The sequence below is a fragment of the Chiloscyllium plagiosum genome, unplaced genomic scaffold (assembly GCF_037043375.1).
Source record: "Chiloscyllium plagiosum isolate Xiang-an unplaced genomic scaffold, Cpla_swu_hap1 HiC_scaffold_2, whole genome shotgun sequence".
Classification (NCBI taxonomy): Eukaryota; Metazoa; Chordata; class Chondrichthyes; order Orectolobiformes; family Hemiscylliidae; genus Chiloscyllium; species Chiloscyllium plagiosum.
The window spans coordinates 73,686,328-73,704,302 of NW_028270140.1; the positions used below are offsets into that span (position 1 = coordinate 73,686,328).

The 17,975-nt window shown below is 39.1% G+C and overlaps 1 protein-coding gene across 2 annotated transcripts in view; it reads left to right on the plus strand.

Moving 5' to 3' along the window:
• The window catches only part of LOC122561127 (guanine nucleotide-binding protein G(q) subunit alpha-like), a 202,270-nt gene that overhangs the window by 74,744 nt on the left and 109,551 nt on the right, over window positions 1-17,975 (plus strand). For both annotated transcript variants that reach the window (XM_043712596.2, XM_043712604.2), the window contains exon 2: window positions 11,290-11,474. In XM_043712596.2, the coding sequence (XP_043568531.1) occupies window positions 11,290-11,474 (185 nt within the window). The remainder of the gene's footprint in view (window positions 1-11,289; window positions 11,475-17,975) is intronic.

The following is a 17,975-nucleotide window of genomic DNA, read 5'->3' on the forward strand; positions in this document are numbered from 1 at the left end:
AAAAACGCCATCCCATTCTCCCAATTCCTTCGTCTCCGCCGCATCTGCTCCCAGGAGGACCAGTTCAAAATACGTACAACACAGATGGCCTCCTTCTTCAAGGACCGCAATTTCCCCCCCGACGTGGTCGACGGTGCCCTCCACCGCATCTCCTCCACTTCCCGCTCCTCCGCCCTTGAGCCCCGCCCCTCCAACCGCCACCAGGACAGAACCCCACTGGTCCTCACCTACCACCCCACCAATCTCCATGTACAGCGCATCATCCGCCGTCACTTCCGCCACCTCCAAACAGACCCCAGCACCAAGGATATATTTCCCTCCCCTCCCCTATCAGCTTTCCGTAGAGACCACTCCCTCCGCGACTCCCTTGTCAGATCCACACCCCCCACCGACCCAACCACCACTCCCGGCACCTTCCCTTGCAACCGCAGGAGGTGCAACACTTGCGCCCACACCTCCCCCCTCACTTCTCTCCAAGGCCCCAAGGGAAACTTCCATATCCGCCACAGATTCACCTGCACCTCCACCCACATCATCTACTGCATCCGCTGCAGCCGGTGTGGCCTCCTCTATATTGGGGAGACAGGCCGCCTACTTGCGGAGCGATTCAGGGAGCACCTCTGGGCCACCCGGACGAACCAACCCAACCAACCTGTGGCACAGCATTTCAACTCCCCCTCCCACTCCACCGAGGATATGCAGGTCATTGGACTCATCCACCGCCAAACCACAACAACCCGACGGTCGGAGGAGGAGCGTCTTATCTTCCGACTGGGAACCCTCCAACCGCAGGGGATGAACTTGGACTTCACCAGTTTCTTCATCCCCCCTCCCCCCACCTTGTCTCAGCCGGATCCTTCCAGCCCGGCACCGCCTTCCTGACCTGCAGTCTTCTTCTTGACCTCTCCGCCTCCACCCTACTCCGACCTATCACCCTCACCTTGACCTCTTTCCACCTATCACATTTCCAACTCCCCTCCTCCAAGTCCCTCCTCCCTACCTTTTATCTTCTCCTGCTGAACACTCTCTGCTCATTCCTGAAGAAGGGCCTGTGCCCGAAACGTCGAATCTCCTGTTCCCTGGATGCTGCCTGACCTGCTGTGCTGTTCCAGCAATAAAGTTTCAACTTTGATCTCCAGCATCTGCAGACTCACTTTCTCCCCGGTCATGTTAAAACTGTGGCCATAAAAGCAAGTATGAGATTGTGAATTCTGTCGTGAATAACTCACATCTGCAAATCTGTCAACTAACTACAAGGCTCAAGTTAAGAGTGTGCTGGAATATTTGACTGTGTTATTTATGTACATGTAATATCAAAATTTTGAGGGCATGACTTAAAATTTTTGCTGGAGGAGGTAACAAAATTGTATAGGTATCATCAGAATAGGAATGGATTGATCTCCAAGCCAACTTCTAGTTATCAGACTTTGCTCCAAATCTCTCATTAGTTTTGATTAATAAAAGTCCGTGAATCTAAGATTTATATTTATCATTAATCTAGCATCAAATGCCTCTTTCTGAAGAAAATGCTGAACTTCAATCACCTGTGGTTGTCAAAATGCATTTTAATTTCAGCTTGAAAAGTGCTCTCGAATTTATATATTATTATTCCTCCTCATACTGGACTCTGCAAACCATGAAGCACTTTGTCTGATTCTGTATCAGTTCCCTGTAATACCCTGAGAAATGTGGGCAAAGTGTCCCTTAACCTTCTAAATTTCAAGGAACACAACTTGAGTTTTCAGCCTTCAAGAATAGTGCCTAAGCTTGCAATTCAGCACTTTACAGCCTCCTGAACTCGGTGCTGAGTTCATTTGAGATAGAAATGCAATAGTGTACGAATGTGCCTCTTGGCTCATTGTAGTCATGTGACCTCTATCATCAGGCATCCATCTTAGTCAGTTCATTAACAGCCCAGTAGAAGAAAGGCTGTTTCTTGTGAGTTCATAATAGAGTTTAATAATATTTCAAATTATAAACACACTTTTCATTTCAAACCCACTTATTCCAAGTAATAAATAATCTCCGTACTGAGTAGGATATGCACTTTATATTATGTAACTTCTACCAGATGAGGCTGATATGTTTAACTATGGGGAAAAAAAAATACAGTTCTACTTTAAGACACATCTGCATCATTTTACATCGTCTCCTATTCAGTGTCACTAAGAAAACAAAACCTATGTCTGAAAATATGTCCAAATTCTCTCTACCTTGACTTATGCTGATTATGCCTCAGTATTGTTTAATGATGGCAGTTTTCTTCCACTTGTCCATGTTCATGTTGGGTTTTTTTCAAAATGTGTTTTGAGTGATATTGCTTCAGGAAGGCTAAAAATAAAAATAGTTTGGAAGAAATTTTGTACCTAAAACTGTACATGAGAGAAGGTTCAGTGTTCAATGTCTGAACAGTTGGGATTGTGTATAAAGTATCAGGAGTTATATCTTCCTGTCTTCTAAGTTATATATTGCATTTTGTAACTACATTTACAATAGTTAAGTAAGCCCTGAGATGTTGGTTTCAATATTTTAGGATCAGTGCATTTTTAAGCACTTGACTGAACTGTCAGTAGACTTTAGTTGTGTCAGACCCTCTAAAGAGGTAAAGCTAATAAATATACATTGTACAGCAAATTGTTTTTGTTTTAATATACACTTCTGTATATTATTCCTCTGGATGAGCAATCAAGAACGCTTCCTAATGACTGTATTCCGAAGTCCACTTCCTAATATTAAATAATAATTCTCAAAACACCATGTAGAGATTTTATTTTATACGTTCCTTTCTCAAAGTGCTTGCATGGCATTGTAGTTTTTAAATAAAAAATATTTCAGGAACTTTATATCATGAAGTCAAACAGATACCTAGCACTGTACTGTCTTAATTAAACCTACAAAGACATGGCTTACATCATAGCTTAGCTAGTTTTCAGGTATTCTGTATAAGTAAGACAGACCACTGTTAGCTTCTAATAAAGCAGCAGTTTCTTACTGGCAGTGCAAAACCTTATAGTAAACAAACACCAAGCCTTCATTAGTTTGTTTATTTTTTTCATGGGGTTTGAGTGGTGTTCTCCATTCCTAATTGCCTATGGAGAAGATAGTGGTGAGTGGCCTCTTAAAATGATGCAGTTGGTGTGATATAGGAATACTAGAGCTTTGTTAGATATATATTCTTGGTCTCACTGTCATATTGAAGAATATTTAGAGTCTGCAAAGGGAGGGAAGCCATTTACTTTCAGAAGCTGCTTAACTTTGGCTTCATCTGGCCACAGAGCTGAAGAGAGCAAGATCATGTGATGTTGCATCACTGTAATGATAGTCTCATTAGCATATTGTGCAGTTAGACCTAACCTGTTGTGCTTCATTAGGAGGTTGACCTAGCTGCAGTGAAGAAATAGCAATACTATTCCATGCCAAGGTGGTGTGAGACTTGGAGGGAAACTTGAAGGTGTTGGTACAATGTTTACATTTAAATTAGCTGCCATAGGAAAAATTTAATAGCAAACAGCAATAGATAATTTTTGAACATAGTGGATCCTGAGTTTGCTAAACTGTGATTCTAGATTCTTATAATGGTGTGACTAAAAATTAATTGCATTCCATCAAATAACAAGTGGGACTGTAGCAGATTGGATTCTCAAAGGAAAGAAACTTTCTGCTGTGGATATGCCCTAGACGTGGATATCAACCTGAGAGACGTACACGTGGAAGATCTAAAGAAGAATAAATGCAGGCCGAGGCTTTCAGTGAGGACAATAAGTTGAGTTGGAAGGAGACTTGATGCGTGAGAGAATTGGTAGGAAATGGTGAATATTGAATAAACAATAAATAAAGAGATTAAAAATGAGCATTTGTCTACTGGTGAAAATTGTTTTTCCACTCGGAATTAACTGAGATGAGCAAGAAACTCCTTACCTTTCATACACCAAATTACACCAATATCAAAGGTTACCAGTTCAGGTCTGTACTGCTTCCTCAGTATTCTCTCGTGACATTGATCAGGTGCCAGCTCGGATGAAAGGAATGTGCAGCTTCTTCGATGCCATTAAAAAAGAGCACATGTAGGTTGAATAAAGTGTTAGATTGACTTCAGGAACTTGGCAATACAGCTAAAAAAGCTCTATGGTGTAAAGAGTAGCATACCAAGTAGCCAAACAGATGGTAACAGTATCTATCCTACGCAAGTGAAGTGAGCGTAGGTTTTGAATGCAGAGACCAGAAAATGTGGAGCATTATTAACATTTGTCGTGTCATTTGGTTTGATAAAATGTGTTTTTTTTTCCAGCAATACTTGAGTTGCTGTATATTATTCCAAGCTCCTGCCAGTTTAGCTAACACATTTGCTCCACCGGACTCAAACATGGGAAAAGAGAATCTGGGAAAGGGATGTGGTTTGTTGAGAAAAGTTTGGAGAAGTGAATTAAAGTACTGAGTAGCAATACTATTTTGGCCCAACGCAATGTCAAGAAACAATTGATTTCGCATGCAATGGGCCTTACCGCAAAGGTTTAGGTATGATGCTAACCCATGCTTTGGGAGACTGGAAAAGTCTGTCATATGCTTCATGTACTTAGAACAACATTGTTCTGATGCCTCTTTCTTAAATTGAGTATTGTATGCATTTCAACATTTCATAAATACATCAAATGTAGCAGTTCGTTCAGTTAACTCAATGCCAAGCCCTTTCAGTTGTAAATCAGCAGTTTGTGCTAATGGAAACAGAATAAGATATCCAGACAAAAAATAAAGAAACAGGGTTTGTGGAGTGAAATTTTGTAGAAAGGAAGAAGAAAAATATACTACTTATTCATTTGGCAAGTAAAACTTTATCTGGTATGTGTTTCAGCTGAGACTGAAAACAAATTTGCAACCCGATGTAGAATCATGGAATCCCTACATGTTAAGTTGAAGATATGAAAACAGAAAACAGTGGAAATACTCAGTAGATTATGCAAACGTCTGTGGAGAGTGAGTGTTAACTTAGCAGATATGTTCTGTTATGGGATGTGGGAATTGCTGTCTGTTCAGCATTTATTGCCTATCCTTAATTGCCCTTAAAGTGATGGTGAGCTGCCTTCTTGAACTGCTGCAATCCATGTGCTGTAGGTTAACCCACAATGCCCTGAGGAAGGGAGTGTCTGGATTTTGATCCAGTGACAGTGAAGGAATGGAGATGTATTTCCAAGTCAGGACTGAGAGCAGAAATGGCAAGGTGTGGTGTTCCATGCATCGGCTACCCTTGTCCTGTATGGAAGTGGTTGAGAGATTGGGAAGTGCTCTCTGAGGATCGTATAGATAGTACACAATGCTGCTGTTGCGTAATGGAGGGAATGAATGTTTGTGGGCATAATGTCAATCAAATGGGCTGCTTTGTGCTGGATGATATTAAGCTTCTTGACTGTTGGAGTTGCACAACCAATTGGGGAGTATTCGGTCACACTCTTATAAACAACAGTGAAAAGTGTTATGTAATGTCGACACACTCTGGCACCGTCTTAAAACACAGGGAAATAAGCCAAAACGTTGAATATAAAGGTGGAAAAAAAAGAAACAAAGGAAATGTCTAACTTTATAGTCCTCCTTGTTAAGTGCTTCGTCATAGACCATGGACCTGGTAGTCAGGCATTTGTCCCCTTTGCTGCGTTACCACAGCTGGAATGAAAGTCGCCACTTATAATGGAGGGAAGGTCATTGATGAAGCACCTGAAGATGTTTGGGTCTAGGATACTACCCTGAGAAAATCATGGAGCTGAGATGACTGACCTCCAACAACCATGATCATCATCCTATATGCAGATATGATTCTAACCAGCTGGTAGCCATTGATTCCAATTTGCGAGGGCTCCTTGATGCTAACTGCTCTCATTCTCCCCTCATATCTGGAATTCAGCTCTTTTGATGGTGTTTGAACCAAGGTTGTTATGAGGTCAGGAGCTGAGGGGCCCTCGTGGAATCCAGACTGGACATTACTGAGCAAGTTATCGCTGAGCAGGTGCTGCTTCCTTCCATCACTTTACTGAAGATCAAGGATAAACTGATAGGGCAGTAATTGGCTGAGTGGGATTTGTCCTTTTTTTTGTGTGTAGGATATAGCTGAGCATTTTTTACATTGTGTCAGGTAGCTGCCAGTGTTGTAACTGTATTGGAAAGCTTGGCTAGGGAGGCAGCAACTCCGAGAGCTCAAGTCTTCAGTACTATCGTTGGAATGTTGTCAGGACCCATAACCTTTGCAATGTCCAGTGCTTCCAGCTATAGATTCCCTACAGTGGGGAAACAGGTCCATCGGCCCAAGTAGTCCGCACTGACCATTGGAAGAATAACCCATCCAACCTACATATCCTGAACACCGTGGACAACTTTGCATGGCCAATTCACCTAACCTGCACATTCTTAGATTGTGGGAGGAAACTGGAGCACCCGGAGGAAACTCGCACAAACCTGAGGCTGGAATCTAACCTGGGTCCCTGGCACTGTGAGGCAGCAGTGCTAACCACTGTGCCACTAAGCTGTTTCTTGATATTAAGTGGAGTGAATCGAATTGGCCGAAGACAGGAATCTGTGATGCTGAGGACCACTGGAGGAGGCCAAGATTGATCATCCACTTCTGGTTGAAGATTGCTGTGAGTGCTTCAGCCTTATCTTTTGCACTGATCAGTTGGGTTTTCCATCATTGAGGATGGGATAATTGTGGAGCTGCCACCTCCAGTAAGTTAATTGTTCACCACTATTCCCAACTGGATGTGGCAAGACTTGCAGAGCTTAGCTCTGTCTGTCACATGCTGTAGTATGCAGCAGCTTCTTTCTGAAATACTAATTTATCCATCTCTTTTTGTGCTTTCGAAAATCAGTAATTTGGTTTGAGTCATTTGTGCTGATATTTACGATAGAGGAAAATTAGAAACTATAACAATGCACATGTAAAAGGTTAAAATTCGTAACTGCATGATAATGATTAGACCGCGAATGACTTTTGTGAACCCTGGTTGAAACATTGTATACAGTACATTTCCAACAGAGAAGAGTTGGGTAGAGGATTATGAGTAGTTAAATATCACCACACTTGAATAGTAGAATCAAGGGAAGGAAGTTTTTCCCCTTTGGGGCGTGATCAATGACTGGAGGCATAGTTTTAAGGTTGGGGTAGAAAGTTTTGAAGAGAGGAAGAAAAATATTTTCACCCATAGGATTTTGGGAATCTGGAGTGCACAGCTTGTCAGGGTAATAGAGGCAAAAATTCTCAAACTATAAAGTATTTAGGTGTGCTTTTGTGATGCCTAGGCATATAGTGCTATGGGCCACATGCTGGAAAATGGGTTTAGAAGAGCATGTTGTTTGTTTATTTTTGATCACAGATTTGATGGGCTGAAGGGCTTTTTTTTTCCTCTTGTCTAACTGAGTGCAAGTGATAGTAAAGGCATGAGAATGTAGCTGTTGTCTTCATTATAGTTTAATCTTCTTGACTCGTATATGTCAACCATTTGTGGATGCTTACACAATTCACTATACTGTTTTAGTATTTTGTATTGCCTTGCTGAACTGAGTTCATCTGTTGGATGACCAGTGACTTTAGTGGCCAGAGCAGTCTCCACTTTATAACAACTGTGTATGCAAGATGGTGAGTTTTGAATGTATATTTGCCATTGCAAGAACCCTTTGTACGAGAGAATTGTCCTATTCAAGGCAATTCCATGAATATAAGTGGTTGTTAAAAATGAATATTGGACCTAATTCATTAGACCATTTAAACACCAATAATTTAAAGTCCAATTTGTGTTCAGACTTCTAAGTGCTGATTGCAAATAATATAATCTCTCAGGAGCAGTTGCGTGAAACCAAAATTAGCATTTTTATTTTGGTAGGATGCATATCACTCGCAGTCATGACTTGTAAAATCCAAGGCAAAAATGAGTTTTATTTTGTGTCTAATCAGATACTTTTTATTCTTTGAACTAGTTTAAAGTAATTGACTGAAAATGGCTTTTTAGAACATGTTGCAATTTCCTGATACATCTGTTGTAATGTTGGGTAACTGCTGCTTCCACATAACTATTATAAATAAAACGCTAAACATTGACAAACATGTGAAACTTGCACTATTTTGTTTTTCAATTGCAGCTGCAGTTAGTTTAGATGTAAGGAATAGGATTTGAGTGATGTTTCAAAATCAAAGAGTTCTTTTTGGAGACCAGTTCTTGAACTTAAGACATGCAGAAGAGAGAAAACTATTCCTGGTCATACAGACACTGGTTAGGAGGAGGAAGAGGCTATTTAGCTGCTTGAACCTGCTCTGTCACTTGAGGTCAGAGCTGGTCGAATTGCAACCTTAATCTACCCATAAACGTTCGTCCCTTGCACACCAAGGACCTGTCTACTTCTGCCTTTAAAAATATTACAAAATGCTGCTTCCATTACATTTTAGGGAAACTAGTTCCAATCCTCTTAGAATAAACAAATTCTACTCATCTGTCTTAAATTCTGATCCCCATTCTAGATTTTTTCAAAGAGCTAAATCCTTGTCAAGATCTCTCACGATATATGTTAGAACAAGTCGCCTCTCCTGAATTAGTGAATACAAGTCTAGCCTGTGAACTCTTTCATTAAAAAAAGCCTACCAATTCCAGATATTAGTCTGGAAATCTGTCTCCTAACTACTTCCAATGCGTTTACATCTCTGCTTAAGGGGATCAGTGATGTATATTGTGTTCCAGGCATTCTAATGCTCTGTATAGCTGAAGCATAACATTTTAAAACAATTCTTTGCAATAAATAGTAACATTTTGTTTCCCTAATAACTTGTTGTATCTGTATTCTAATCTTTGTGACACATACAGTAGGACACCCAGGACTGTCTGCATCTTGGAGATGGGAAATCTCCCACCATTTAGATAATATTTCCAATTTTGGAGAGGATTTGTAGCTCAGGTTGCAAGTTTGCTCACTGAGCTGATAGATTTGTTCTCGGTTGTTTCGTCACTATGCTAAGTAACATCATCAGTGACCCTCCGATGGAGCGCTGGTGTTCTGTCCCGCTCACTTTTTATTTGTCTTGGTCTGTTGTAGTGGGTGATATCACTTTTGTTCTACTGAGAGGTTGGTAATGGGGTCCAAATCGATATGTTTGTTAATGAAGTTCTAGTTTGAATGCCAACCTCTCAGAAAGTAGAACCAAAAATGATATCACCCACCACAATAAGCCAAGACTAATAAATAGTGAGTGGGACAGAACACCACCACTTCGGAGGTCACTGGTCATGTTACCTAGCATAGTACCAAAACATCAGAGAACAAGTCGACCAGCTTAGCAAACTTACGACCTGATTTAGATAATACACTTTTTTTGCTTCTCCCTATCTCAATGGATTCTATTTGCCAGATCTTTGCCTATTTACGTAACTGCCATGTGTCCTTTTCGCAACTTACTTTTTCACCTATCTTTGTATTGTCAGCAAAAATCTGGAATTCTCTATCCAAAATGTAGATTCATTATGTATATTCGAGGCTAGCATTGAGTCTCTCAAAGAATATAAGCAGCAGATGGGAAAATGGAGTTAAGACAAATCAGCAATTAAGCATGTTGAAAGACATGCTTGAGGGATTTTTCTTATGTTTATAGAGATTTATGACAAAAAAACAAGAATTAACGAGATCAAACAAAGAATGCTGTAACTGTGACTCAAGGTGGTGATACTTTGGTTGTAAAATCATTCTGGGGATTTCCTTTTATTTTAGTCATGGTAAGGTGAAAGGGATAAAATCAAATTTAGCAAGATTTTTAATTCTACACCAGCATGCTTTGAGAAATCTGGTGGGAGAGGGCAGAAGGACGTTTATGGTTTCTGCTCATAAGTAGGCAACACTTGGTTACTTTATGAACCCTTGGAAAAGTCTGTGGCTTTATCCAAGAGGATTTCAAGCCTAGAGCAATGGCAGGAAAGTGAGCAGGAAGAAGACCTTTTACATCAGAAGCTGCTGTGAGAGGTCTGATAGCCATTTGTTAAAGTTGTCAGGGATTCAAGCATACAGAACATGCTAAGGCAATTCCCCAATAGGCCTCCTTTTGCTTTGATTTATGGATGAAGTAAAAACTCTTGAAGCTGTTATCTATTTGAGACAAATTATTTCTATATGGCTGAAGGCAGAGGTGAATATTTTAAACACAATATTGGAGCAAATTACTGTAGATACTGGACACTTCACGTCAGCTTTGAATAGTCCATCTGGACTCAAAACATTAGCTTGCTCTCTCAACGGTTGCTATCTGATCTGTCATTTCCAGCACTTTTTTTGTTTTCAGTGAATATTTTAAACTTATCTTCGCATTTTTTTTCAAGTTTATGAAACCAACAAGATTGACCCCCTCTGTTTTCAGAGGGACTACAAAATACAGATCTTCAGAAAAGGGAGGAAGATGAATATAAGATTTAAATGTCCAAAAGACAGAAGCAGGGTGCTACCAAAAAAAAAAGTTGTGGAAACCTCTGTACTCTGATTAGTCTTTCCTCCATTTGATCTTTGACATTAAGTTCTGATGAAGATGAAGCTTTTGTTTATAGTTCTGCATGTCTTTACTTCTTGAGCTTTTTAATAATCTAAAGAGTAATTTTATAAAACCCATGACCCAACTTGGGAGCATGCTGGAATTTTTTTTGACTTGACTTAGCCATTTTCCATTTGGCTGGGAATTGTGGCTTCCTAGTCTCTTGACTTACTGTTGTAGCCACAGTATATGGCAAGTCCAGTTCAGTTTCTTGTCAATGATAAACCCCCAGGATATTGATAGTGGGAGTTGCGAGTGATGGCAATGCCATTAAATGTCCAGGTTTTGAGTTTTTACATTTAGAATATTAAAATGCGTATAAAAGTACTCAAAATCCCAACCAAATGAATAGTTTGTCAATGTTAATTAAAATGTCATGTTAGAAGTTTAGAGATTTGAACAATCCATTCATTTTAAGTAGCTATCAAAACAAATGAAGAATGTGGTAAATAAACATAGATGTTAGACTTAAAATTATTAAACTGTTAATACATATTCATGTGGAAAAAAGTTTTGATAGTCTGTCATTCAAGACTTGAGCAGCTTTAAACACTTTTTTTTTTAAAAAAGCATATTATGTTCATAGCCAAAAAATAATGTGTTTATTTACTTATTTTCTTGTAATTGGCTTTAGCCATTGATTTAATTTCATTTCATTTTGTTTAATACCTTCTAATTGTTAGGAACCTTTGTCAGGTAGAAATCAATATTGTTGACCCTGTACTTGTTTGTTTGTTTGTTTTTCTCAGGTACAGGAGAAAGTGGCAAGAGCACATTCATCAAACAGATGCGAATCATCCATGGTACAGGATACTCGGATGAGGACAAACGAGGCTTCACAAAACTGGTTTATCAGAATATCTTCACTGCCATGCAGGCTATGATCAGAGCAATGGATACACTCAAAATACAGTACAAATTTGAGTACAATAAGGTAAATGAATGTTATTGCAAATTTTATAGTACTTTGTGATAGAGAAACCTTTTTGATTTTACATTTTAACTACAGCCAATTTTAAAATGTAGTACACTAGATTAGTCCCTTCAAAACATTTGATAGCTTAATTCAGCTGTGATTTTATCCAAAGGTGTGATCGTTTATCAGTTTTCTTTTAAATTAATGGCTGCTACGATGAGCGTGGGTTGGTTCTGATTTAAAATTAAACACTGCTAGGCTGAATATTTAAGACTTGAAAACTGTATGGGCGATTTGCAAATTTACAAAACACATTTCTGTTCACTTGAAGAAAAGTAACATGCTTTTGACTTTAAGGTAAGTTTCTGATGGAAGGTAAACTTGATCGATTTGAATTAATTTCCAAACAATTGCATGAGAAATGCATGTTTCAGCTTATTCATTAAACCAGCAGCAATTCTAAACTTGGAATGTTGTCAGATGGAAAAGTTAATTGTGATTGATGTTTACATTGAAATATTATATGCTTGCAGTTCCATATTTTACTGGATTGGAAATTTTCATCTTGGTTTGAAAGTATGTTTGGTCTGTTGTATTAAGCTAATAGTCACTGAAAAAAGCATGAAAATGATAGGAATACTCCTAACTATTCTGCTGTGGTATGCTTTGCTATTAAGTTCTGGTAAATTGCAGCAATATTCATTTGTTATAATGAATTTGGATTGTATGGAATTTCTTTGAGGGTGCATGCATTAACCTCCAGGAAGAAACTTCTGAACTGTTAAAAAGTATTATCAATGGGGTTACTCTGTCTCCTTTGGATGTCTTGTATAATAAATTAGTATTTTCAATGAGTGAACTCTTCTCCGTTTTTTAAAAAAACAGTTACATTATGATATTATGTTCAAATGCTAAAATCCATTTCTTTAATGTCAGAGCTTTTTAAAATTTTGTAAGTACTAATTCACCCCAACATAGAGAAGGAAAATGTGGCAAGCCATTAAGAACATCTGCATTTCAGACACTACTTTCTTTAACGATGTGGAATACTTTGGTTTAAAAGTCTCTGCATTATTGAAGAATACAAATTGATTTATGAAATTCTATTGTTTCCTTTGATTAAAACAGTTCTTGTTTTTGCATGGAATTCTATACAATTCCCAGCACAGAAACAAGCTTTTTTATTGAAATAGTTTATGCCATTACCTATATTCATTCAAGCCTTCTGCCACTCAACTCCTCCCAACTCTGTCAACATATATTCTGTTCTTTTCCACTTGTTCCATGTGTTCATAAATGTATCTTCTCTTTAAAGACATTCATGCTGTCTTAACCAGCAATTTGTTCCACATTCCAGCTACCCCTTGTGTAGATAAGATTTTTGAAAAATCTCACTTTGGATATGTTGGTAAATTATGTTTTCCTTAATTCTACTTTTGGAATCTCAAAGGGAATCACCTTTAGTTATGCCTATCAAATTCTATCATAATTTCAAGGATCACCATAGGGTTATTGGTCAGCGTTTAGTCTAAAAGAGATAGGAGCCTCAGAATGTCCAGTCATTTCTGACAGTTATTGCAGAGTGCTCATTATTATCCTTCCAAATATTATTGCCACAGCTCAAGTGTTTCCATACCCTGTAAGTAAAATAAAGAACAGAAGGATGCAAAATTTGCCAGTTATATTCAGTATTTATAAACATCACATCAAAGTATTGCCATTTATATCTTTTAACACATATAGAATGTGTGGAAGTTGGAAAGATGAAGGAGTTTGGAAGTGAGATTTTTAAATCTGTAGGTTGTTATTGTGCTCTTGTGTATTGGATGTGAAATACAAAGTTGAATTTAAAAACATTGTACAGTTAAACTCCTGTCTTTTGAGGAGAGGTGTGATACTGTTCTGCCAAAATGTTTTCAAACCAAAGTAAACTGCTAAGGATACAAAACTGAAGTAATGTTGATGTAAACTCATGAAATCAGAACGGAGGTCTGTTTCCAAAATGGTGATTTTTGACATGATCCTGTTTGCTAAAAGACAAAGTCTTTAAGTTCAGTAGGTAACAGTGAATAAGATGTTAGTTTGAAATGCAAACAGTGCTGGAGAAACTCAATAGGTGTGGAAGCATTTGTGGAGAGCAAATGTTAATGTTAACGTTTAGATTCCAGTATAAGAATCACATTGAACTTGACAGTTTAACGCTCTGTGTCTGCCCCTCTCGGTGTCTGTCTATGATGACAGACCAGCTGAGTTTCACAAATGCTTCATTATGCCACATTTCCAGCATCTGAGCGTTCTATACATTTTATTCTAGTTTGAAACTGGCTGTTTATGGAACAGGTTTATGTTTTCGGTGCCAGGGTTTAAGGGCCATGACATAAGGAGCCAGAACACTAAGTCAGAAAGGTAAGAAATCTCTGTTGTGAACTCTTACTGTCAGTAATTGTAACTTGTTACCTAAGCCTGATTGCAAGTGAGAGGGTGAGTTGCAACCTTGAACAGCAATTCTAATAGTGATGGTACACCCACTGTCATTTTAGTAAGGAGCTCAGTGATTCTGATTTCGTGATGATGAATAAATATTGATGTCTTTCCAGTTCAGCATATATTATAATGTGGAGGAAGTGTTATTGTCATGCATGCTGCTTTTGATTTTCTTAGTGGTAGAAGTTGCAGATTTGGGCTTCAGCATGGAAGAATCTTTGGTTAGTTGTTGCAGTGTACCTTTTAGTTGGTATATGCTGTTGACCGTGTGTCACTGGTACATGGAATGGATGTTTAAGCTGATGCATGGGGTGCCAGTTTTCCGATTAACCCTCAATGACATCTTCCTCCACTTGTATTCAGGGTCAGCTGATAGGACAACAGTTGAAAGATTTTGGATATCTCTCTAACTTTTGTGGACAGGACACGTTGGGCAATTTTCAATTTTATTCAGTGACATGGCAGTGTATGGGGAGATGGTGGCACGTATTAATGTCACTGGACAAACAATGTAGAACCCTGGGAGGTGGGTTCAAATCCTGCCATGGCAGAGGTGAAATTTGAATTCATTAAAATTTGGGAAAAGAGCTGACCCAGTGGTAACCATTTAGCTATTGTCAGTTCTCATAAATACTTGTGGTTAACTCATGTCCTTTAGAGTAGAAAATCTGCAGTCCTTGTCTCAACTTGCCTACATGTGACTCCAGATTCAGTAATGTGATTAACTTTTAATTGCCCTCTGGATGCGATTGGGGATGAGCAATAAATTCTGGCAATAAACAAAAAAATTGTAGCTGCTCTGAGAGAGCTTAACAGAGGGTTGGCTCGTGCCAGGGCACAAATCTGCAGTACTACAGCTTGAATAACAGGAGTTCTGATTTGCTGTATCCAGGTTAATCACCAATTTCTTGATTTTGAGGAATTAATTGGCTACCTACCAATCACTTGGAATGATGAGGACCTCCTGAAGAGTCAAAGATTGATAATCTACACAACACTTCTCACTGAAGATGGCTGTGAATGCTTCAGCTTTTTCTTACGCATCCCTGTGCTTGGGTCTGTCATCTAATATGGATTTATTCATGGCGCCTCATTGTCCAGTTTATTGATTGCCCACGACCACTTAAATCAGGTAATTCAAACTTTATTTATGATCAAGGACAGGAAGGTGTGATTGTTGGTGAGGTAGATCCCTAGATCGAATGGGCAACTCTCAGCGATCCCAAGCCCAGAAGGGCTTTGCCCGAAATATCAATTCTCCTGCTTATCAAATGTTGCCTAACCTGCTGTGCTTTTCCAGCGCCCTATTCTACTTTTTTTCCCCCATGTTGAATATTGAGATTCTTGCAACCTGTATGGATGAGAGTGAGGACTGTAGTGACACAAAGGTACAGGGAGCAATTCAAGTTGGGGGATGAAATAGGAAGTAATTGTTTTGGGAGACAGTATATTTTGGGGCATAGATACTATTCTATGCAACTGTAATTGGGAGGCCTAAAGGCTGTATTATCTGCCCTGTGCCAGTGTTAAAGACATCTAAATCAAGATCCGGGTACTGATTTGGATGATCAGCCATGATCATGTTGAATGGCTGAGCAGGTTTGAAGGGCTGAATGGTCCACTGCTACTTCTAACTTCTATGCTGCTATCTCCTTGGGACTGGGCAAGAGCTTGGAAGGGGAAGGGAATTATCTCGTAATCCTCATCCACATTGGTAGTAACGACATTGATAAGACTGGAATGGAGGTTTTGCGGAAAGATTTTGAACAATTAGGAGCTAAATTAAATACTGACCCAAGTTGATGTCAGGATTGCTACCTGAACCATAGGCAGATTGCCATAATGTAAATAAAGTGGAAAGTTAAATACATGGCTTCAAGATTGGTGTGGTGTAATTGGTTTTGGTTCATTGGACACTGCCGTCTGGACCAGGGTAGAAAAGAGCTAGTCTGGTTGGCCAGGCTTTACTTGTGCTGTACTAGGACCAGAATCCTGTTGAATTGAATAATTCAAGCAGAGAATGGGCTTTAAACTAGTTAGAGAAGGGTAAGATTCGGCAGGAAGAAAATGTAGACTTGCAAATCCAAAGGATATGGCGTCATTGCAGGGCAGCCATTTTGACAGTGCTATCCATTGTGGGACAGGAAGAAACCTAATTTTTTTTATTTATTCATGGGATGAGGATATCGCTGGCTTGGCCATCATTATTGTCCAGAAGGCAGTTAAGAGTGAACCACATTGCTGTGGGTTTGGACTCACATCTCGACCAGAACAGGTAAGGATGGCAGATTTGCTTTCCTGAAGAACATTAGTGAACCAGTTGGATTTTTCAAGCAATCATCAATGGGTTCATGGTCATCACTAGACTCTCAATTCCAGATTTTTATTGAATTCACAATCCACCATCTGCCATGGTGAGATTTGAACCCAGATCCCCAGAACTTTAACTGGGTCTCAGGATTAACAGTCCAGCGATAATACTACTAGGTTATAAAAGCATAATAAAAAGTCGTAAAGAGGGACAAAGGGGCAACAGAGGTAATAAGACAAAATTAATGGCTCTTCTCTTGAACGCACAAAGAATTTGGAATAAAAATGGATGATTTAACAGCATAAATAGAAGTTAATGGGGCTGATCTTCTAGCCATTCCAGACAAACGGTTAGAAAAAGATCAAAGCTGTAACTGAGTATTCTAGGGCATAAGACCTTTTGAAAGACTGGCAGGAAGGGAAGGGTGGTGTGGTGGCTTTTAGTGTGAGATGGAATTAGTACGTTAGTAAAAAATGATCTGGGGTGAAATAATGTAGAATCCATTTGGGTGAAGATAAAAACGAGGAAGAAGGCATTGATAGGGGATAGTTCATAGGCTTCCTAACAGCAGTAATTCTGTGGGACAGCAAATAAATGTGAAGATAATATAGGTATATAAAAAAGGCAATACTTTAATCACGAGCGACTTTTACTGTCGTCAGATTTGCAGAGATAGTCACAAGGAAGAATTCAGAGGGTGCTTTTGCGATGGTTTCCGAGAATAATATGTTGTAGATCCACACAAGGGATCAGGCAATTTGTATTTTCTTTTGTTGGCGATGTTGATTGATAGACACTTGTGGTGTGAATATCACTTGCCATTTAACAGCCTAAGCCTGAATGTTGTCTAAGTCATGTTGTAATGGCATATGGACTCCTTCAATATCTAAAGGAGTTGTGAATAGAACTGAACATTGCTATCATCAATTAGCATTTCCACTTCTGACCTCCTAATTGAGGTAAGTTCTTTGAAGCAGCTGAAGATAATTATGCCTGGGACACTTCTTCGAGGAGATGCTGTAGCAGTGTCCTGGAACTGGGAGGTTTGACCTTCAGCAGCCACAGCCATCATCCTTTGTGCCAGGTGAACTGATTCCTATTGACTTCAATCTATGCCAGTAGTCTTTGATGTTACAGACAGCTTTTACGCTGATGTCAAGGACGCTTGATATCACCTATTCAGCTCAACTCTTCTGTTCATTTTTAGATCATTATGTGGACGTGCCATTGTTGGACAGGGGTAGACAAAGTCATATGACACCAGGTTATAGTCCAACAAGTTTTTTTTGCAATCACAAGCTTTCAGAATATTGTTTCTTCATCAGGTGAAGTGTTCAACACTTTTACTCCAGTATAATTTGAACTTGCAGTCTACAGCATACTTTAAAACCAAATACTGAAGCCTGCAAAGTTGGTTGCCAGAGGGTTACTTGACTCCTTTTTTGAGTTGAAGCTACTGAGGGATTAAACAGAACATTCCAAGCTAATGTTGAATGAATGCAATTTACTGCAACAAACCCTAAAGTATGTTCTCAAATTGAATGGGTCATTCAAACATGAAGACGCTCTCAAGGTGTTAACCCAAAATAAAAATGTATATTCAACATACACAATAACCTTAGTTTTAGAAAAGAATATTGAATTTGTACAAGTCATATGATGAAGCCATATTGTTGTCTACTTTTAAAACCTGCAAGTCATTTTCAGACAGTAGCACCAGAAAC